General features: G+C 37.7%; 1 protein-coding gene across 1 annotated transcript in view; it reads left to right on the top strand.

Annotated features, from left to right (window-relative positions):
* The window catches only part of LOC140160221 (uncharacterized), a 53,323-nt gene extending 32,245 nt beyond the window's left edge, over positions 1-21,078 (top strand). The window contains exons 10-20 of the mRNA XM_072183498.1: positions 448-589; positions 891-4,917; positions 6,326-6,460; positions 7,260-7,351; positions 8,256-8,477; positions 9,395-9,519; positions 10,061-10,211; positions 10,836-11,024; positions 11,383-11,450; positions 12,263-12,505; positions 20,703-21,078. Coding sequence (XP_072039599.1) covers positions 448-589; positions 891-4,917; positions 6,326-6,460; positions 7,260-7,351; positions 8,256-8,477; positions 9,395-9,519; positions 10,061-10,211; positions 10,836-11,024; positions 11,383-11,450; positions 12,263-12,505; positions 20,703-20,745 — 5,437 coding nt within the window. The 3' untranslated portion in view covers positions 20,746-21,078. The remainder of the gene's footprint in view (positions 1-447; positions 590-890; positions 4,918-6,325; positions 6,461-7,259; positions 7,352-8,255; positions 8,478-9,394; positions 9,520-10,060; positions 10,212-10,835; positions 11,025-11,382; positions 11,451-12,262; positions 12,506-20,702) is intronic.
* Positions 21,079-22,899: the final 1,821 nt, after the last annotated feature.

Raw genomic sequence — 22,899 nt, 5'->3', positions numbered from 1 at the left:
ATGGATACATTTTAACCTTGACTAATTCCCTAAGGAACTTAACCAAAAGAAGGGCTTCATCTTTAAGCAAAAAATTGCGTTATTTTCATGAAAAAACTTTATAAAATGGCATTAATGAATGACAATGATAACTTATCACCATCTGCTTTATGGTCATTGTGTGAAATCGTTGGGGTTTCTGTTGGGCCTCTGATTTACCTCGGCCAAAAACAACCCCTCCAAGCTATTATTGTCTAAAATTTTACATAGGATACTGTCTTTGCAGAATTCATATAAGTTTTGTTTTCAGAAAAGCGCAATAACAATTTCATTCTGTGAAAAATGAATTGAACTGTCCCATTGAACTCTGCTTTCAGCCTCATTGAATAGATAATTCCTTCTTTCACCTCTTCTTACCAGTTCACTCATTCATTATCTGTATACTATTCCATCTATTTATATCAACAGGAAAAACAGCCACAATGTTCCAGCTGAAAGTATTGCAAAACAGTTGGAGAGATATGAGCACAATGTCACCGTGGAAAATATACTAAAACCATCCAAAAGAAAAGGCAAAAAGAACCCAGTGGATGGAACTAAACAAACTGAGGTGAGATTTTAGACTCATAATATCCATATTTATAAGTATCATATAACAGAGAATTGAAAATATATTGAAATACATACAAGTGACTACAATAACACAGCAGTGAATGTCACATTTAGAATACTACATAATAAATGAGACAAGTGGTGCATTTAAAAGTACATCAACACTGATATACATTTAAATGTATCAGCACTGATGAAAATAAAGCTCTTAATGAACTGGCAAAATAATGAGTTTAATGACTTAATGATAAGAAATTAGTAATGGTTTGCCTTTTTTCTTTTTCTTTTCATTTAATCAGGTGAAATCAATAGGTGTAGATAAGAAAACTAAAACTTCCAGAAATAGAAAGGATGAGGTTGCAGAAAATAAAGATGATCAAAGATCCAACAATTCCACAGATAATGCTTCAGAATCAAGAGTGCAGGAAGATGTGGTTACACCAAGTGTAGCAGAGATGTTGCAGCATTTGCCATATAATGATGACGATGATGAAGATGCTGCTATTGCTGCTGCTGAAATTCCGGCAGTGTGTGAAGTAGAAGCTGAAACACATGTAGTCAGCCCTGCCAAGAAGCTAGGATTGTCTGTACCACTAGATGTGGTGAGCCCTACCAAAAAGCTAGAATTGTCTATACCGCTTGATGTGGTAAGCCCTGCCAAGAAGCTACAATTGTCTATACCGCTTGAAATCTTCAAGTCAACAAGTGGAACAGAAGAGAAAGGGTTTATTGGTGAAAAAGATGAAGATGGAACTAAATGCAAGGAGCAACCTGAAGATGCACCAAAGAATGGAGGTTTCCCAAAGAAGGATAGTACTCAAGATGGAAATGAGAGAGACATTATTGGAGAAGCAGGCATTGAGCTTTTCAAAGATGACGATCATCAACATATGCATAGCGATAGTGATGATGATGAGGCAGAACAGGTTCTGGAAGATGAAGGCAAGAGAGATGAGATGTTGGAACCTTTAGAAGGCGTTGAAGTTACAAGTCCTGTCAAGTCTCTGAAAGCAGCTGATAATACTCATGACACTAACAGCAGTAAGATTACTTGTGTGCAGGTGGACATCAGAAGTAGTGTACCATGCTCTGTAGAATATCAGAAGAATGACAACTTCATTGTGGACACAAAATCAGATCAACTTGGTGCTGAGGCTGAAATCATGGAAGCTAATAATGAAACTGTTAATGTGATTTCTTTGGATTCCATGGAGGATGAAAGGCTGAATGATATAGAGGAACAGGTGGGTAGTATTCCAAATTCAGCAGAGTCGTCAGCTGTGAGCATATTGTCATCTGATAGTATTAATCAAGAGAAGTTGACATTGTCTGATAGTATAAATCAAGAGAAGTTGACAAGCCTTCTAAAAGCACGGCAGTATGCTATGGAGATAACTAAACAACAGAGTGCAAAGTATGCTGATGCACCTTGCAGTCAATGCTCAGACAAACTGGATTCATACAATGCAGAGAGTAGTGATCAAATTAGTGTTGAGCAAAATGCTGCTTGCATTAGCTGTTTGTATGAATCTGATCCTGTAACGGAAGATGAGATGATGGAATGCAAAAAATACACAGATGGTGAAGAGTTAGATGGAAGACAAATCATCCTGGATAATGACTCTATGAAAATTTGTAATCATAAAACTATGGCAAGTAAAGCAGCTGAGGGTGATAGGGAGTTAAGATCTGACAGAATATTGGACGATGCAGACAAGGAGGATGAAGATGATCCCTTTGAGGATGCATTATCAGATAACTCTGATAACAACACAGCAGAGACATCATCTAGTGTGTCATTTATAACACCACCTCAAGTATCTCCTGAAAGTGACAGAAATGAATGCAAAGTAGCTACCGATACAGATACGTTAGACACAGCAAGTTCCCCAACCAGTTTTGAAGAAGCTAAGACCAAAAGTAGCCAAAGACAGTCTCCTCGTTTAGCAGCCGTGTTTTCAGAAGCATTAGCAATGGTAGAGGATGAAGAAGAACCACAAGATGAAAAGGTCAACTGGGTATTTCCAGGCTTTACGGAAACCAAATCAAATAATGAACAAGAAATAGCTTTAAATAATGCACCACAAGTTGTTGACTGTAGTTGTCAAACGGAGCAAGAAGGATTTGCAATCCTTCAAAAACTGAAAAGTGGGAAGCTGTCAGAAGAGGATGTGATTGATATGGGGTACCATGTGATCACAGGTCATACATTTCTGCATTATGTAATCAAAGACAATGCAGAGACGGCAAGCATAGATCGGGATATTCCATCAATTAGAAAGCTTGATCAGAGTACCATGACAGAAGATATAGTCAGAGACAGAAGTTTGTCCACAAATTTGGCAACCTTGCTAAGTTGCTTTCCCAATGTCCCTGTGGAGAGCCTCCAAGACGTTCTCACTGATTGCTTTGGAGATGTTGAATGGGCTACCAATATATTAATAGATTCTGGTTACATGGAGACAACTCCAAGCAAAGAATCTGATAGGTACTCGGTAGAAGAAACTAGTAATGATCAATATCAAGAGCATGCGGTAGAGACTGACAATTCCTCTTTGATAGACACTAACAAAGATCAACCTATTATAGAGGTTGTAAAACGGAATGAACAGAAATTAGAGCTTAGTTTTAACAGTGAACAGACACCTGAAACACATTCTGATACAACTCCAAATATTCAGGTTGAAAACATTTCAGATGATGATGTAGCAGTTACACTAGCATCTCAAGACATGCATACACATCCACATGACTCTGAATGTTACTTAAAAGAATCCACTGCACAAGTAGGTAGTTTTGTTGAACATAGATTAGGTATTGATGAAGATAAAGTAGAAAATATCAAAGATATAGAAGATATAAACTTGGCAGCTATAACAATGCAGAAAACACGTGATCATTCACAGGGAACCAAGTTGGAAGTTGTATTGGACTCTGAAAAAGATCAAGAAAGTAACAGAGAAAAAGCACTAGGAAATCTTATTTCTGATTTGATTCATGATGGATTAGTTGCAGCAGTTCAATCAGGAAATACTAATCCATCCGTTGAATATTCTGGTTCCACAAAGCCTAATTTGGCTGCTGGTTCCAGTGAACAACATGAGATCAAAGATATCAGTCCTTGTGAAAGTTTAGGCAAGAGTAGTATAACGGGTGATGGTGTAGCTTTGGAGAAACTGAACCAAGAAGTTTCCGGGGAAAATTTGGATACTACAAAGTGTGATTCGGAACATAAATTGGTCTGTGATGACAACTCTATGCAAGCACCTGCTACATCTAAAGCTTCCACAAGGACTGAAAAGCCACATGGTGCTGAAAAGGATATTCAAAGGGAAGTGATTGTGGGAACTGATACCAAAAAAGAAAATTTAGATACAGAAGAAGAATCAATCAATAGGAATAATGCAGAGATTGTAGATAGTCAATTGCAAATATCAAGCGAAGTAACCAAAGAAAAGTCAGTGAATGCTGATACTGATAGCGATCCCAAAGAGTTAATAGAAAGCCATTCAGAAACATGTACTCCACAATTACACCAACACACTTTACCCATGTCAACTACCCTTCATCATCATAGTACAACATCACAAAGCAAAGTCAGTGAGAATGTGGTAACTGTCCCCTTAGAGCTGTTAGTGCCTTTGTCAACTGTAAATCCTGAAGGTGCTAAAGAGTTGGTTAAAACCAAGATGGAGGATAGCAACAGTACATTCATTGGTAGTCACGGTAACAAAGAGTGTACATCCCAGTCAGAAGATGAGTCGAGTAAAGAAAAGAGTAGCTCACCAGCAGGCAAATTAGAACATTCCACAGTTGGTGGCATTTCATCAAATTTTGCAGTATTGCAAAATGAGGTAGATTGTTCCAGACAAACTCACCCGTCTTCAGAAGTGGTAGTTTTAGGGGAAGCAACAGGTAAAGATGATGCATGGAAAGTAGTTGTCAGTACTCCAACTTTGACAACATCTGAAGATTGTATATCAAAACCAGTTACTGATAGCAATGAATCGGTGTCTAATAGCGATAGATTATATGAGTCAAGTGGTAAACCAGGAAGTGAAGCCTCCAAATCACCCAGCAGTAGTTTGGAATCTAGCCCTACAAGGTTAGGAGTACCAAAGCAGATATATGCGGAAAATGAGACATCAAGCTTGGAGTCAAGTCCAAAGAGGTCTTCAGAGATGTACTCTGATACTGATTCTGATTCCTGTAGCAATCCTCTGGATGCATGGGGGTTGGATGGTGGTATGATGCTACAGTTGGATGCAGCATTTGCTCTTCAGTTGCAGGAGATGTTTGGACCGGTTGGATTCCATTTAACACCTGGTAAGTTAGTAAACTGTGTTATACTTCATTGCTTTGTATTTTCATGCAAGCTATGTAGAAAATGAGGCATCAGTTGTTTGTGGTGAAATAAATAATATGGAATATGATTTGGGCGATGTTCCTTAATCTGAAGATGCAGTGTCATTATATGTCATCTATATCTCCCCTCTGAAGATAGGAGTCGGAATACTTAAAGGCCCTTTCAGTGATTTCACAGGAACATTAAAAAAAATGGAAATTTGTCAGAGTTGCTTAGAAATAAAGAATAAGTCTACAGAATTTCATTAAACCACTTTTCCCTGAATACATCGACAAATTAGTCAAAAACAGAAGTTTTAGAAAGGTTTTCTACTTCAACTCAGATCGACTCGAGAAAATCGAGATTTTAGTACAGTGCGCCACCAATCGACTGGAACAACTTCCTAGTCCAGTGTTTCTAACACGGGGGAAGTAGAGTCTAAATTGATTTAAAACAGACGCTTCATTTTTGTAGTAGAAAACAAAATAAGCAATTAAAGGTCACCGAGGCAAACTAACGGTCAATTCAAATATGAAAAACAGTTAAAATTGTGTATTTTGTTTAAAATAGTAGCTACTGATGTAATAAGTAGTAGAAACAATACATAGCAGCGTGTTAGTGCAGTGGAGAGTGAGCTTCTTTCGATCTCGAGTCGGACTTTTGTACTGTCAGTATCAAAAGTCCAGAATCATGCAAATGCTTTATTTTGTCTAAAATACACGGCTTTCGACCGAACCACTAGCAGGCTATGTTAGCACATCTATGCCAATTACAAAGGTACCAAAATCTGAATTTTGATGATTTTTACGATCGTCCGGATGAGCAAATCACTGAATGGGCCTTTAAAAGGGATGTGGATGGATGGTTTATAGCTATCTGCATGCTATTCGGCAGTAAGGGATGATCACAACGATATTCCGTAAAGACTTGATAGTTAGCATGTGTGCTTACTATCAAGAGTTTTTGAAAACATGAAATTGTACCAAAATCCAGCACTTAACCAACTGAGCTAATGAGGTTGAAACACAAATTTGCAGGTTAACTTGTTCGTATATAACTATGTGTATCAATGATTTGCTCAAAACTCTTTACACTTTTGTGGATGGGGCTCTTCATGTTTGCATGTTTTAAAAGCGCTCGATAGTAAACACATATGCTTACTATCCAGTTTTTACGGTACACTCTTCGTCAATTTAGACTTTAGGTCTAAATTGGACTTACACAGCAATACACTATGATTTTATGTAATGAGTCATTTTTTCTCTTGTCACCCAACAGAAAACTTCATTCACATACGTCCCTGCTTTATATTATAATGATATGTAGAGATATATTGTGATAAAAAGATATTATGGTGATAAAATTATGAGTGTTTTGTTACAATTTAAGGTGGGATGTCTGACCAAGATTTGGAAGTGAAGATAAGTCATGACATAGCTAAACAACTCCACACACTATGGGCATCTACTATACAAGAAAGATTTGATGCAGAACAAAAGCAGATGGAACGCATGATTAAAACAGGTAAAAAAGGTTCTAAATATTTCAAGTAATTCTTAGCCCTGGCGGAAATCATTGGCACTTTTGAAATTCCACAACAAATACACAGGCGTACAATGCTATAATAGTTAATACATGTGTGCAATGGGCTATTCCATTTGAAATCCACACTACCCCTTAGCCAAAGTCTTTGTGGAAGATATAGGTAAAGCCATAATACAGGGGGAGTATGGGTTACAAAATGATTAACTCTGACTAATTACATTTGAAAAACTTACTCCCCTTTTGGAAGATATTTCCAAAATCTACCACAGGGGGAGTGTGGATTTTAAATGGAATAGCCCAATGGGTGCGTTCTGCCAGAGCCAAGAAATAATCGTATAGGTTAGAGCAGAGGTTCAGAATTTCTCTTCTTCCAACACTAAAATTGACATAGGCTGCAGAATTCTGAAGCCTCTGTTATCTGACTAAGTCATTTCTCACATCCTCATCCTCGCATATTTTCTCTGACTACTTTGATTTTCCATTAATATTTCCCTCTAAATACAACCTTCTAGTATTCTGGCATTCATTAATGTGTTTTTAACATGTTGTATGTATGATGTAAATGCGCTGCATTCATGTAACTGCACATGGATCATGAGTTTTTATGACACATACAATTGACTTAAAACTTAATTGACTACAGTTTGTCCACTCTGAAGTACAAAGTGACAACGCTCGCATATACAGCACAAAGTCGGCACAATGTGTGCGTCCGCGTCGGTACTTTGTACTTCAAAGTAGACTGACTGTAGTTCCCATGTCCTTTTCTTGAATCTAGATGAACAACTAGCAAGGGAGCTGCAGCAGGAAGAGGAATTAATTCATCTGCAGGAACAGGAGGAGAAGAGGAAACAGAATCAACTCAGTGAGGTAGATTCATGGGAGTGGGGCAGGCTCAGGAAATTGCACAATCGCTTTAGTCAGTCCAGGGCCGGATTTACTATTGGGCCAGATGGGTCTGGGCCCCAATATTATCCTGCGCATTTTTCTGTTTAGCCCGGAAATAATATATCATGTCTTGGAGTGAAATATAGTAAAATTGACTCAAGTTTTTCATGCACTGGCCCTTTATATAGCAAAATTCACCTTCATTTTAGGCTAAAATGGAATGAAATTGACATTTTTTCCTGCGCAAGTGTCCTAGTAAATTCGGAACAACAAATGTGTGTCTCACTCTGAATTTTTTTTAATGTATCCGCTGCCACTCTCAATCTTATTAGTAAACCAAAACTTGGCCACTTGAGTACACATGCCTTTTTTAGAGTGAGTTTGGGGGCTCCAAATTTTGGCCTGGTCCCCCAAAAGGTAAATCCAACCTGGAGTCAGTCAAATAAAAATGAATGAGACAATATTGCAAAAATATTATTTTGCTGTAAGGATTTCAGTAGTAGCACGCTTTTGCAAGTAGATAATAATTAAAATTACAGAGATGCCAATCTCCCTATTTTAGAGGAGGCTCCCTATTTTTGGAAACATTTTTGTCCATTTTGACACCCAATTTGGCAATGTCTCTATTTCTGACAAGTTATGTGCCATTGCATGTAAATTTGAAAACCTCCATATTTTTTGTTTGGATCCTCCCTATTTTCTGTTGGCATCTCTGAAATTGCCTGCTTTGGCCTGATTGGATCAGATCATATCACACATTGTAAATACTTTGTGTACACTTTCATTGGCCTATATAGCACCCCATATCTCAAACAGAAACTATAGGACATCACATCCAACCTCTGTAACCTCTGAATAACTTATTTGTTTTCTTTCCACTTTTCAGAATGCAATTCGAAGTGGTGCTCGCCCTAAAACCAAGCTAAGAAAACCAAAGCCACTATTACTTAACATCCATCACACCCTCGCTGCCAATAGAGTTGTGTTAGAAGGACAGCCTGGCATGGATAAGAAGTCTTGGTGGCAGCAATCTGAGAAGGACTATGGAAGGCATTTACAAGAGATTATGGATGAGGAGACTGCTAGACGACTGGTGGATGAAGATGAGGTAAGTGAAGACAGTACTTCTTCTTGGTTAAATCAGTAATTACACATGTGACCATCTACGGTAATGTCGGCAGAAACAGTTCTGAGATATAGTCCTTGCATTGAACCTTTCAATGAAGAATTTCTCAACCTATTTATTTATTTGTTACTACAAGTAATACGGACATGCAAGATATCATTGTAAAGCTTAATTGGAGATAAATGTGTCTGTCCAATATCTCAAAAAGTGAAAATACCGACATTACAGCCCAGTTATGGATGGTCACATATAACGGAACTATAGTCTAATATATCTACCGCGAGTCAACAGCACTAGCTTTGAAGTTCAGCGTGTTCTGCGTTAGCTTTGCGTTACTTGTGTGTGCACATACTTTTCACACGCGATCAACAATTATGTGGTATATTGCTCAATAGTTTCAACCTTTTGTTCAGACCCAACTAGGGATGTTACCGAAAAACAAAACAAGTGTAAATGTCAGTTTTCCTTTAACTAAGTGCCTCAAATAGTCTTTCTCCATGTGTATTCTCCCTACCCTCCCCTTTTCATTATTGGAAATTGGTTTTGCTTGCCAAATCACCATTTTGATAGATTTGTCACATTGCCACACCTATGTGATGTGTTATAGACCTTTTTCCTTCCATCCAATGATGCACTGTTGCATGGACACACATATATACAGTTTTCATCTGGTCACATAAGTGGGATACGCAAAACACAGACATTTTGAAACTGCAAGTCACTATTGGTATGGGATTTCTCTTAACTTAGATTGGGCCTGGTTTACCCATCTCTGACTTCAATGTTGGCAGGGCAAAAGCTCCATAATGAAGTAAATAAATGTACAAGATTCATTTCATGTTTACCTATAGCAGGTTGCAGAGTGTATTGATGCATCTAATTTGATTGATAACTTTCAGGCTAGTGTTTCATCCAATGAAGACACGGTTCAGACTCTAGCTGTGAAGATCAAACGAAAACAACTCTATCAGCAATTTCCCACTGTGGATACGTCTCTATTGGATGATATCTATGCAAAACATGAGTAAGTACAGCGTGATGTATGATGCCTAATAGAAATGAGCATATATTAACAGCTTTCATATTAATTTTTGTAAATTAATTTTGTTAATGATAATTGTAGTTTAGTCATCTGGTCCCCCAAAGCAAGCAACATGCTTTAATATTTCAGTGATTATATTGTGTTTAATTTAACATTGAACTATTCCCTGTAAGTTAAACAGACTCTTCTTTATAATTGAACAGGATGAACACTTTTAGTGCAACATCAGTTGTTTCTGAAATTTGAGACCTTAAAATCCACAATGACCACCAATTAAATATGCAAATTATGTGATAAGTTTGACTACATGTATCTCATTTTGAACCAGAGGTCCAACAGACCATTTATGATAATCATAAGAAGTAATCATAAGAAAGGAAAGGTATTGTTGATGCTCTTTTTCCCTTTAGTAGATATGTTTGTGAAGGTTGTCTGCTGTTAAGTTTTTTTTACATCTGAGATTGAAAAAAAATTGTCCTTTCTGCAAAGTTCTTTATTGATCACAATTTGCATGTGTCTGCAGGTATGAATTAATTCCCACAGTGAGAGATGTAGAGAGACTACTTGGAGACCAGGCACCACCACGAGATGTATACACAGATGAAGAATTGATGAGACTGGAACAGAGACAAATGGAGTTGGCCGAGAAAGAGAGCTTAGCTCAAAGTCAACAGGTATATATCTAAGATAAGATTATGGATTCAGAATTACAGGTTGGATCTAAGAGAACAATAATGAGAAGCAACACTCCTATCACAAACTATCACTATCTGTATTTTCACTCGTAAGGGTGACAGTCACTGTTGCAATTTCGTCATTTTATTTTTCACAGACGAAATGAGAAGATTTGACCTTTTGAGGTCATTTAGTAGACCTGTTTACCAGTCGTTTTGATTTTCTCAACAACAGTTCGCCCTTTGAAAAGTGAACTTCCACATACGTGGTGCGAAACTTTCTTGCCACCACTTGCCAAATTTTGTTACGGTGCTTCCCGAATCTTTTTATCGTGTGGTTGATCAGTGCATGAGCGGTAATGACACACGGCACCAGGGCATTCGCTTAACTGCCTTGCTACAGAGTGACATGTGCCTGATTTGGTTTCTTGTAACATAATGAATGCCAAACTGGCTCTGATGGCGTGCCCTGTGGACAACTTTCCACTCGTATATATGCAATATATGCAGGCTTTCAGAGCAGACAATACATTACGGAACATGTTCAACATTTGAAATATACGAGTACATTGTGCACTTCACTCGTATGTTATAATATCTCCACCATGTTTTCTCTATTACCAGACTGAAGATGATGAAGACTCATCATCTGAATGGGAGGGCACCAATTACCAATCATATGACAATCCGTGTTACCATGACTACCGAGCTGAAGCTACTATGCATTATCAACAGCGACAGGAATGTTTCCAGAAGGCAGCAGCGGCTTATCAAAGGGGTCTCAAGGATTTGGCTTCATTTTATTCTAGACAGGTAGGTAGGGAAATACATTCAAATGCACACATGCAGCATCAGGCAATAAAGTATGTTTTAGAGGTGCTGCCCATATTCATTTTGTGTTCACATTTGTCTTGGAAAAGTCAGCCAATTGTTTATGGCCCTGCCAAAGGAAGTTTGGAACGGGAACTATAAAATGTATGTGTGTCATACTGGCTGTGTGTCTATGCAGAAAATGGTAACAGTTTGCAAAAAAAATGTTTATATTTCTTGAGAACAAGCACATGAGGGGATGCATGTTACATTCTGATTATGTGTATTTTATGCGAGTCAGCACAGTGTTGATAGTGATAATATCTGTTGACCTGTAATCTTTACTTTTGTCAATGAATAGGGCCATCAACATACGGAGCTCCTGAGAGCAGCACATAGGAGGGCCTCGGAAGCCATTATGGAAGCCAGGTAAGATGAATTATTTTCTTGATTTTTTTGTTTGTAGCTTATCATTGTTTCCAGTTAAGGCACCTCACAAGGTATACTATAATTTTCAAGTTACTTGTAGAGAAAACACCATACTGTGATTTGATTTTGTATAAGCATGTGTACAGTCAGTCTACTCTGAAGTACAAAGTGCAGACACGGACGCACACAATGTGCCGACTTTGAAGGCACGCATACCTGCAGCAAATACGCAGCACTACGCACTGTTAACATGTTTTATACGCGCGCTTTGTCACTTTGTACTTCAGAGTGGACAAACTGTAGTCTAAGGTAAAGCTGAGATTACACTTACCAAATGTTGACAGATGGTAACAGGTGTCATGATGGAAGGGAAGCATTTCTTGGCCATATGGTTGAGTGAGTTTTAAACTTTTGTTTAGCTAAAACATTGGTAAATAGGACTGATTTGTTTCAAGTATCACACAAGAAATGTCCATATAGTATTTCAAAAACAAGAAAGGTGCTCTCAAATTGGTAAATCAGAAACAGTGGCCAGTCATAATGGAATTCTTTAGAAAGAAGTATTAAACAATCTAAATCTATTTTGTTATCAGTTGAAGAAAAAAAATGAATTTCACACTATGAAACTTTTATCTCACTAATCTTGGAGGATGTGTTTTGTGTTGCATAATTTGTATCTGTGTTTTACAGTGTTAATCAATGAGGTGAGATTTCACAGGTCTTATTGGCTTTCTTCTCACCTCCACTATTTCACATATTTTGATATGACTTTGATTATGTACATATGTTTGTATATTTGTATGTATATGCAGGCAAGCTGTGCTAGATGAAAATGTACTGGATCTGCATGGTCTTCATGTGGAGGAAGCTGTAGAGAAGCTTGCTGATGTATTAAAGGACAGGGGTCAACCTACTAACACCAGTAGTGATATCCCACCTCTAACACAAAGACCTAGTCATCTCTTGATTATTACCGGCAGAGGCAAGAATAGTCGGGGTGGTGTTGCTAGGATTAAACCGGCTGTGGCTACTTATCTTAAGAATAACAATTACAGGTAAAGTACAAATGTGAATTAGGGATTCAATCATGTTTCACTGTTGTTCATCACCGTTTAATAATGATGCAGATGTGCCGGACACAGGTTTTTAAATGATGATGAACAATGGGGAAACATGATTGAACCCTTTCAACAATGAAAACAAGCTAAAGATTGTCTAATTCATGTGATTATTTCATGAGAAATATCAGTTAGTCATAGCCACTCTGATTTCTTTGTTGATATCAACAATATAACTACAGAATAAAATGGCAATGTTTAGCTGCTACCTTCAACTGAATTCAATGTGTAAACACACATTCCAGTCACCAAAAATTTTGCAGGCTCGTGCGTAACATGTATGCGCGGTTCTGTTAACTTGCGTTACAAGAATCAATAAATGATAGTGATCTGTCATTATGTTGGCCACTCCTTATGCTATACGTCAGCTTGTAAGTGGCAAGACTCACATTCTCATTGATACAGAATGTCATACATACAGTAGGCACAATGCCTTGCACTTTCTGTATGTGCAGACATGCCAACTTTAAAATCCAGATTTCCATACTCAGAAGAACCAACCATCCTTATTTTGCACCCCAAAGCTGTATTTTTCATTTAAATCTGTGCATTTTCTACAAAATACATACAGTCATACCATCGAGTTATAAATGATCCAAACACACCAAGCATCTCAAAAAATCTCTTTACATTTAATACAATAACATTGAGTACATTAATACAATAACATTGAGTACATCATTATTACCTTAATCCTGTTGGGAGCCACACACTTGAATAGCTACAGCACTCACAAATGTAGTACACCACTTCATTTTTAATTTTTTTTTTTTGCACAAAATGATGTGTACACTCAAGTGCTAGAGTAGGATGATATGTCCATCTTGCTACATGTAGTTGAAAATGTTAAAATACTTGCAAAAAATATAGTCCGACTGAATCTACAGGTATAGCTGTCTTTGTTGCCAGACAAAATGAATTTGCACAAACTCCACAATGTGAGCCATATATTTAACAATGCAAGCAAGAATCATTCTTGTTAACAACATTCACATCTTTTGAGTTTCCTGCACATATATGACCTATAGTATTAAATGAAGATGCAGCTCCTTTTGCATTTAGTAATAAGCTTGTCGCTTAATTGAACCTTGTAGCAACTGTTACTTTGGGCACTCTGATGCACTGTATGTTAAGAAATCTAGCAGGTCCAACATTGTTTGTCTTTGTAGTACCCTATGATGTACTCATGGATACAGAAACTGATGCTTTGTGGACTGATGGGGCAGTTCCAACACTGCTGGTCTTTGTAATATCCTTGGATATAGTCTTGGATACAGAAACTGATGCTTTGTGGACTGATGGGGCAGTTCCAACACTGCTGGTCTTTGTAATATCCTTAGATGTAGTCTTGGATACAGAAACTGATGCTTTGTGGACTGATGGGGCAGTTCCAACACTGCTGGTCTTTGTAATATCCTTGGATATAGTCTTGGATACAGAAACTGATGCTTTGTGGACTGATGGGGCAGTTCCAACACTGCTGGTCTTTGTAATATCCTTAGATGTAGTCTTGGATACAGAAACTGATGCTTTGTGGACTGATGGGGCAGTTCCAACACTGCTGGTCTTTGTAATATCCTTAGATGTAGTCTTGGATACAGAAACTGATGCTTTGTGGACTGAAGGGGCAGTTCCAACACTGCTGGTCTTTGTAATATCCTTAGATGTATTCTTGGATACAGAAACTGATGCTTTGTGGACTGATGGGGCAGTTCCAACACTGCTGGTCTTTGTAATATCCTTAGATGTAGTCTTGGATACAGAAACTGATGCTTTGTGGACTGATGGAACAGTTCTAACACTGCTGGTCTTTGTAGTACCCTATGATGTACTCATGGATACAGAAATTGATGCTTTGTGGACTGATGGGGCAGTTCCAACACTGCTGGTCTTTGTAATATCCTTAGATGTAGTCTTGGATACAGAAACTGATGCTTTGTGGACTGATGGGGCAGTTCCAACACTGCTGGTCTTTGTAATATCCTTAGATGTAGTCTTGGATACATAAACTGATGCTTTGTGGACTGATGGGGCAGTTCCAACACTGCTGGTCTTTGTAGTATCCTTGGATGTACTCTTGGATACAGAAACTGATGCTTTGTGGACTGATGGGGCAGTTCCAACACTGCTGGTCTTTGTAATATCCTTAGATGTAGTCTTGGATACATAAACTGATGCTTTGTGGACTGATGGAACAGTTCTAACACTGCTGGTCTTTGTAGTACCCTATGATGTACTCATGGATACAGAAACTGATGCTTTGTGGACTGATGGGGCAGTTCCAACACTGCTGGTCTTTGTAATATCCTTAGATGTAGTCTTGGATACATAAACTGATGCTTTGTGGACTGATGGGACAGTTCCAACACTGCTGGTCTTTGTAGTATCCTTGGATGTACTCTTGGATACAGAAACGGATGCTTTGTGGACTGATGGGACAGTTCCAACACTGCTGGTCTTTGTAGTATCCTTGGATGTACTCTTGGATACAGAAACTGATGCTTTGTGGACTGATGGGACAGTTCCAACACTGCTGGTCTTTGTAGTATCCTTGGATGTACTCTTGGATACAGGAACTGATGCTTTATTGACTGATGGGACAGTTCTAACACTGCTGGTCTTTGTAATATCCTTGGATGTAGTCTTGGACACAGGAACTGATGCTTTGTGGACTGATGGGACAGTTCTAACACTGCTGGTCTTTGTAGTATCCTTGGATGTACTCTTGGATACATAAACTGATGCTTGAGTAGAAAATTAACTGCGTCGACATTTGATGAAGGAAGCAAAGAAGCGAAGAATAATTATAATGTCGTAAAAGAATATTTATTACACAATTAATGTGTAATAAATATTCTTTTACTACATTATAATTATTCTTCGCTTCTTTGCTTCCTTAAACTGATGCTTTGTGGACTGATGGGACAGTTCTAACACTGCTGGTCTTTGTAGTATCCTTGGATGTAGTCTTGGATACAGAAAATGATGCTTTGTGAACTGATGGGACAGTTCTAACACTGCTGGTCTTTGTAGTATCCTTGGATGTAGTCTTGGATACAGAAACTGATGCTTTGTGGACTGATGGGACAGTTCTAACACTGCTGGTCTTTGTAGTATCCTTGGATGTACTCTTGGATACAGAAACTGATGCTTTGTGGACTGATGGAACAGTTCCAACACTGCTGGTCTTTGTAGTATCCTTGGATGTAGTCTTGGATACATAAACTGATGCTTTGTGGACTGATGGGACAGTTCTAACACTGCTGGTCTTTGTAATATCCTTGGATGTACTCTTGGATACAGAAACTGATGCTTTTTGGACTGATGGAACAGTTCCAACACTGCTGGTCTTTGTAGTATCCTTGGATGTAGTCTGGGATACAGGAACTGATGCTGTGTGGACTGATGGGACAGTTCTAACACTGCTGGTCTTTGTAGTATCCTTGGATGTACTCTTGGATACAGAAACTGATGCTTTGTGGACTGATGGGACAGTTCCAACACTGCTGGTCTATGTAGTATCCTTGGATGTACTCTTGGATATAGGAACTGATGCTTTGTGGACTGATGGAACAGTTCTAACACTGCTGGTCTTTGTATCCATGGATGTACTCTTGGATATATAGGAAGTAGTACCGGTAGTAGTAATAAATCTTTATTTATTCAGGGTTACTCAGTTCAGTAATATAATACTGGTCTCCCATGAGACCCTGATTAAAATTTTACAAACAAAATATAAACATTTAACATATTAAATAAAATTCAACATAGCAATAACAAGTATAGATATAAAATTAAATTAAAAGATTATTACTTGATTACACAATGTACATTGGATTTAAAAGTATAGACACTCATGTTTGACAGGTTGTATCTAACATCAGTTGGAAGATTATTCCAACCAAAAGGTACTACCTCTAAAAAGAAAAGTCCATTTCCCTTGTATGATCAGTCCACAAAGCATCAGTTCCTGAGGGTTATTACAAAATGCTATGACTTCTTGCTTTATGACCTATTCTATTAGGCCAAAAATAAAATTGTTTGCTTGCCCTCGAATGGATTTTAAAAATTGGGTCGGTCGGTCGGGAAAAGTTTTTTTTTTTTTTTTTTCTTTCCGTTTCCCAGAAACAGACATGGGGAATACCGAATGCAATTATTAAATGGTTCAAGCAGTTTCCGTAGCAGCAACATCACGCCATGGTCCAGCATCTGTGCTCGCCACTTGCACCTTAAACAATTGTAGCTCTTCTACATGTAGGCCTACGTTTAATGAAGTGTACAATTCTCCTACATGTAGTGTTTTCTGCTTTTCAAAACTATCATATTAATCAGCGTGTTAGGTCCCTTGCTTCACCTGTACAGCTAAGCGCTACTCGTGTTCTGTCCGCCATGTTTCCATCATATTATACCGAGCGATTTGTGCTCTTAATAAAAGTAGCCTCAACAAACATGTTGAAAAAAATAGTGCAATGTTACTTCCTAGTCGATATGAACAAATATCATGAATCTAAATATTTATAAACAAGAAATGAATATCGGGTACAACTGTTTTCAAATTTTATCTACTTTTACCATATTTTAACATCTGCTATATTGTATCCATTCTTGCACGATATGCACGGTTATATTTTGCCTGTACATAAACTCATCCCTAGATGCGCCGTCCGAAATGTGCAGGTGGATAGCAAATTGTATTAGAGGTTAGACGCTGAGGTGGTATACGAAATTGCGGAACCCGACAGTCAGGCACAGCCGGACACGTAAACATGCAGGATATGGTATTTTACAACGTTTCTTTTAAATCATCGGTTTTTCAAAATACATGCCATTTTTGGGAAAATCGCAAAAAAACCCCTTTTTTCTAATAAAAAAGTTCTACGGTCGGGACTGCAGAGACGGTCGGTCGGACGAGGGCAAGCAAACAACTTTTTTTTTTTTGCCTTATTTTATTTGTGGCCTTCTGTGCTGATGTAGCTCTTTCATACAACAGATCTGTTACTTTGCCGTACTGCCTTCTCTTAATGTATTTGTCTAAGGTTTGGCGCCATGGCCTCGTACCAGGATTTGTCTTTTTGTTTGAACACTTCTTGCTTGGGCGTCGCTCAGGTTTGCTGGGCTGCGGCGTGTTTTGGTGATCCTCTTCATTTACATGTTCCTCTCCCTTACACACATATTTTATAGAGGGGAAAGTGAGGTACGTTTCTTCCCTAAATGATAACTTACCAGTGCATGATAACCCGTCGCCTTTGTAGCCACCATTGCATGCACATGTAAAACTGGCTTCATTATTTGTAAATGTAGCCTTTGCATCACAGGTATGTGTTCCATGGATGCACTCATCAATATCTGTAATTGAAATATTGGGTCAGGTTTAGCTATCAAACTTAATTCTCCGCACTTTGTATTTGCCACAGATTCCATGTCACAGATTGCCACAGATTCCTCTTCATTTACATGTTCCAGCTGTTGGTTAATTGGATGTACTGCTGTTAGATACCTCAGATATTTCTCCTTGGGCATGTTCAGGCGGCCATACTAAAAGTGCATTTTGTTTGTGTCTTTCTTTTAATTTCTGATGACTACTTATCCCATTGTTCACTGTGTGTAACAGCCCACAACACGTCTTACTGATGATGGTTTCATCTGACGATGTAAGGGTAACGTGCATATGTTTGAAAACCATGAACAGTGTTATTTTACTCCTTCTGTAAGGTCAGTATATACCGTGCATATTGAAATGTCTGTCCCCTGAAGCTTGCGCAGCATAGGTATAGAGGTTCTCAGCTCACCGCCATAATAAAGACACTAAGTATAAAACTTGTAATGCTAAAAAGATCAATAAAGGGTTTTTTTTTTTAGTAAACTACATGATGTTATGACAGCTATCTGGAATTAATATGGCCATGAACCACTATGTGCAATGGTGAAATCCAAACCGCATGTTGCGTATCTTACACTGTGAATGTCTCTCTTACTCTTCACAATATAACTCCATTTTGTGTGTATTCATCTTTAAGACACTGCTTTCTTCCAGGTTTCCTCCCATCTTTGGATGCCATTATTTAATGTTTTTTGATGTCACACACAAATTTCCTGTGCTTCATTGCAAGCAAATATACTGATACCCTTCCCACTGGGCTCTGCTCATTTGTTCACCCAGTAATATCCATGGCAGTGAAAGCTACATAGAACCAGTATAGTAAGCCAAATACATACCGTATTTGGTCGAATAAACGCCCGGGGCGTTACTTTTTCCCAAGGGGGGGGGCGTTTATTAGAGGTCATTTTTAGCACGACAATTCCTGTTAAAATCATTAGGTAAGCTTAAAAGTCACGCTAAAATGACGAACTATGACCTTTTGACACTGACTTTTGGTTCACTTCCGGGTTTCGGATGCAGATTTTCGCCATTTATTGCTGCTATTATTGACCATGTGAGCAACTTGGTAAGCTTACTACACAAGATAGCATGGAAATATCGGAATTTTTGTAACATCTTGGTTGAAAAAAGTGGTGGGGGCGTTTATTTGAGGGGGGGCGACTATTTGACGAAACACGGTACATACATACATACATACATTAATTAAGGCGCAATATCTAGTATGATCAAGGCGCCATACAAAATACAACAAACAATACCACATGAAATATAATACAAAGCAAAAATACAAATTCAGATTAAAACAAATGAGTTTTCAGGAGTTTTTGAAAACTGCAGTTGAATAACAACCAATCAAAATGACAGCTATGTTACCATGCAATTTAACAGGGTCAAATGATGTCAGTTTATATCAGTAGCCCAATACTGCTAGCCCTTTGTCTTTGTGAGGCAGGAACTATTATTGTTTTGGAGATTGAAGATTTGAAGATTATCAAATTCCGTATTTTGGGGAGGATTACCGTACTACCGTATATGTAGTATGATCAAGGCGCCATACAAAATACAACAAACAATACCACATGAAATATAATACAAAGCAAAAATACAAATTCAGATTAAAACAAATGAGTTTTCAGGAGTTTTTTGAAAACTGCAGTTGAATAGCAACCAATCAAAATGACAGCTATGTTACCATGCAATTTAACAGGGTCAAATGATGTCAGTTTATATCAGTAGCCCAATACTGCTAGCCCTTTGTCTTTGTGAGGCAGGAACTATTATTGTTTTGGAGATTGAAGATTTGAAGATTATCAAATTCCGTATTTTGGGGAGGATTACCGTACTACCGTATATGTTTGACCGTATGAAATAAAGGTGAAACTGTACTAGTCAGCATGTTTGTATCTGTGACTGACACACGGTATTGTGAATCCGGCGAGCATCAAGTTGGAATTTTATTATCAAAAACAAATGCTTTTTGCCATTATGAATTGATCAAAGTATAGGCAAGGATTCTCGAGTACTAATATACTATAAGATAAGCCACTCGTTTGCGCAAACGAAGTCCTTCATTCAGCCTATGCGCTTTCATGCATGTGATGGCATGGCTGTGTAGGAGTGTATTTTCTGTGGAAGAGTTGATGCATGTTTACGTCATCGTTTAAAAAAAAAAATTAAATGGTAAAACGGCGAACATTTGGTCGAATCTTTCCATTACTATCATATCGTGAAAAACCAAATAGCTGAGGAGTTAGCTCAATATGGTAGGAAAATATTATAACCGAGGACCCCATGACGAGACTGGCTAAATAAGCTGTATTTTTGCGGAAAGGGTCCGAATAATTGGCAGTCGATGGGCGCCATCTTGGAAAAATAGCTCGAAATAGACTTCCTCGACAGTCGTTCAAGATTGAGGAGATTTTAACCTGACGATTAACCAATCAAATTTTGCGCACTCAAATGCCCTAGCAACTGTCAATCAAATACAGGATAAGTCCTTTTGAACAATAAAGCAGTCTTGCGCATCATAGCCGTTCACAAGTACGTAAGATTTAGGCTGTGCACTCAAATGCATAGCAACCGGCATAGCATCCGTCAATCACTGTCACTCAAACTGCCAGCGAAGTGACTTCACTTTTTATACAGGGATTGAATACGAGTGTCACGGCCCTGGTATAGGTGAATCAAAGTTATAAATCCCTTCATTTCTATTTATGACATCATCATAATATAATCTTGTTTTTATCATTTCAGATTTACTATTCCTAATGCTGGCTTAATCAAAGTTCTCTGGTGATGCTCCTACTATATATGGACATTGATGGATGATGATGTTCTAACAAGACATTTTAATTGCCTCTGTGGACTCTGGTCTTCTTTGAAGCTGTAATGAATGTGTTGTTTCATTCATTGAGAATATTCATGTCTCGATTTGCACCAGTTTTTTTCTTCAATGGCTGGTACATGCATAAGAAGCACCATTTCATGTATCAGGTCAGATATCAATGAGGCAGAGGCATAGCCTCAGTTTTTCAGATTCCTTGACTCTTTTCCATTTAAAAATTGTATGTGTTTGTATGTTGTGCGTGAATAAGTTACGGAACTGCTACTCCATGCATTTCTCATTTTAAGCTTAAAAAAAAAATTTCAGTGAAATAACTTTTTGTTTATTAAAAATGTACCATAGTAGGTTATTCCAGTTGAAGTCCATACACCCCTATGGAAGACATGACCTTCATCTCTCATACAGGGGGTCACAGTGTAGAATTAAATGGAGTCCTGTTTGATATTCACACTCCCTGTGTGGAAGATTAAGGTCATGTCTACAATAGGGGGTGTTTGGATTTCAGCTGGAATAGCACATTTTACTTTCTAGGGTATTTAGCAATCATGAAGAATTCCGAATAAGTACTGCACTTTCTGTAAAGGAAACCCTTAAATTAATGCAAGTTTGTACATTGAAATGTTGGTCACAAAATCATTATCTAGATATTGTATGTATTTTTGTATGTATTTTTTAAATTAAAATCATGGCCTTTCTTCCTGATCATGAACTTAGCTCCTAATGTGAGGCAATTTCTTGAAGAAATGAACACCCCACCAGATAATTTTAAGAGTTCACTGGATAGATAAATGTGCTCTGCACATTTGATACCTTACTTTACTTATCATTTCCTTCAATTTGTATTCCATTATATTCAACACCTGTAGTTCAAAAAGTACAAAATTTGAATTTCCCTTCCAACATGCCAATAATGCACAGTGCAAAGCCTCTTTAGCAGTCACGCCGGTGTGAACCTGTTTCAAACATGCCAGGATAGCGCTTTGGAGGAGCAATTACATGTAGATCAATCTCCCCATTTTCCTGTGTAAATTGCCATATCTTGCTCAAATCAAATCATAATTATGGAATTGAGTGAGGTATCAAAATATATGGGACAAATTTCCTCATCATTACATGTATATTGACATTGCCTCTCATTTGAATGTAATGAAACTTTTGAAACAATTTTTTATATAGTTTCTGTCTGTTGAATGAGCTTATGTGTGGGTGCATGTGTGAATAGGTTTTTATTTTTATTTTTATTTCTTTGGTGCTGGGAGGGATGCATTTATCAGAAATCTATAGTCCTGGCACAGCAACAAGAATATGACTTCTCCACCATTTTAGAGACTCATTGAAGAAAAGTTTTACATTTTGAAATCAGGAAATCTTATCTGAAAATGGAGGGAAAAGATATTTTCAAAATAAATTTGTATTGTATTTTGCCTCAAATACCAAAATGATCACCTTGATCAGGCCAATAAAAATCTTTTTCTTTCTTTTTGTATAATTCCAAGAAGGTGATCTTTACAGTCACATTTTAGTGATGTGTCACCACATAAATCAAGGCCATGCAACTCATATATACATGTGAAATACAAAAATATGTGCATACATGTAGATAGCGGAATGCATACTTTTTGCATTACCGGAGAATTACACAGGACTAACCACACAATTTGAAAAGAACAGGCTATAAGACCCATGTGACTTCTGTGTAAACCATGGTTTATAAAGAAGTCATATGGGTCCATGGGATCTTATCAGCTTCTCACTTTCTTAGAATTGTGCAAAAAGAAAGAAAAATCTCAGTTGCAACTAACATTCCAGATTAACTTGTTCAAAATTTTATGAAAAACCTTGTTGTGTGACCCTTTGTGACGAATCCAACTTTTTCCATTTAGGATGTTTAGGATTGAAATATTTTTGGTGTTTTTGATAAATGGAAAATATTTCCACTGACTAACCCACCTTTGACATTTTACTTGCAGGTGACAAAACTAAATTTTTTGGTCATATATGTGTACATCCATATCAAAACGATGCACTTGTCGGCTGCTACATGTGTCTCATTTTACATAATACCTAGGAATAAATACCAGACTCATTTCAAGTGGAGGTCACTTC

The sequence above is a fragment of the Amphiura filiformis genome, chromosome 9, assembly GCF_039555335.1.
Source record: "Amphiura filiformis chromosome 9, Afil_fr2py, whole genome shotgun sequence".
In the NCBI taxonomy this organism is placed as follows: Eukaryota; Metazoa; Echinodermata; class Ophiuroidea; order Amphilepidida; family Amphiuridae; genus Amphiura; species Amphiura filiformis.
The sequence above is the reverse complement of the archived record's forward strand: the minus strand, read 5'-3'. Positions and strand labels throughout refer to the sequence as shown.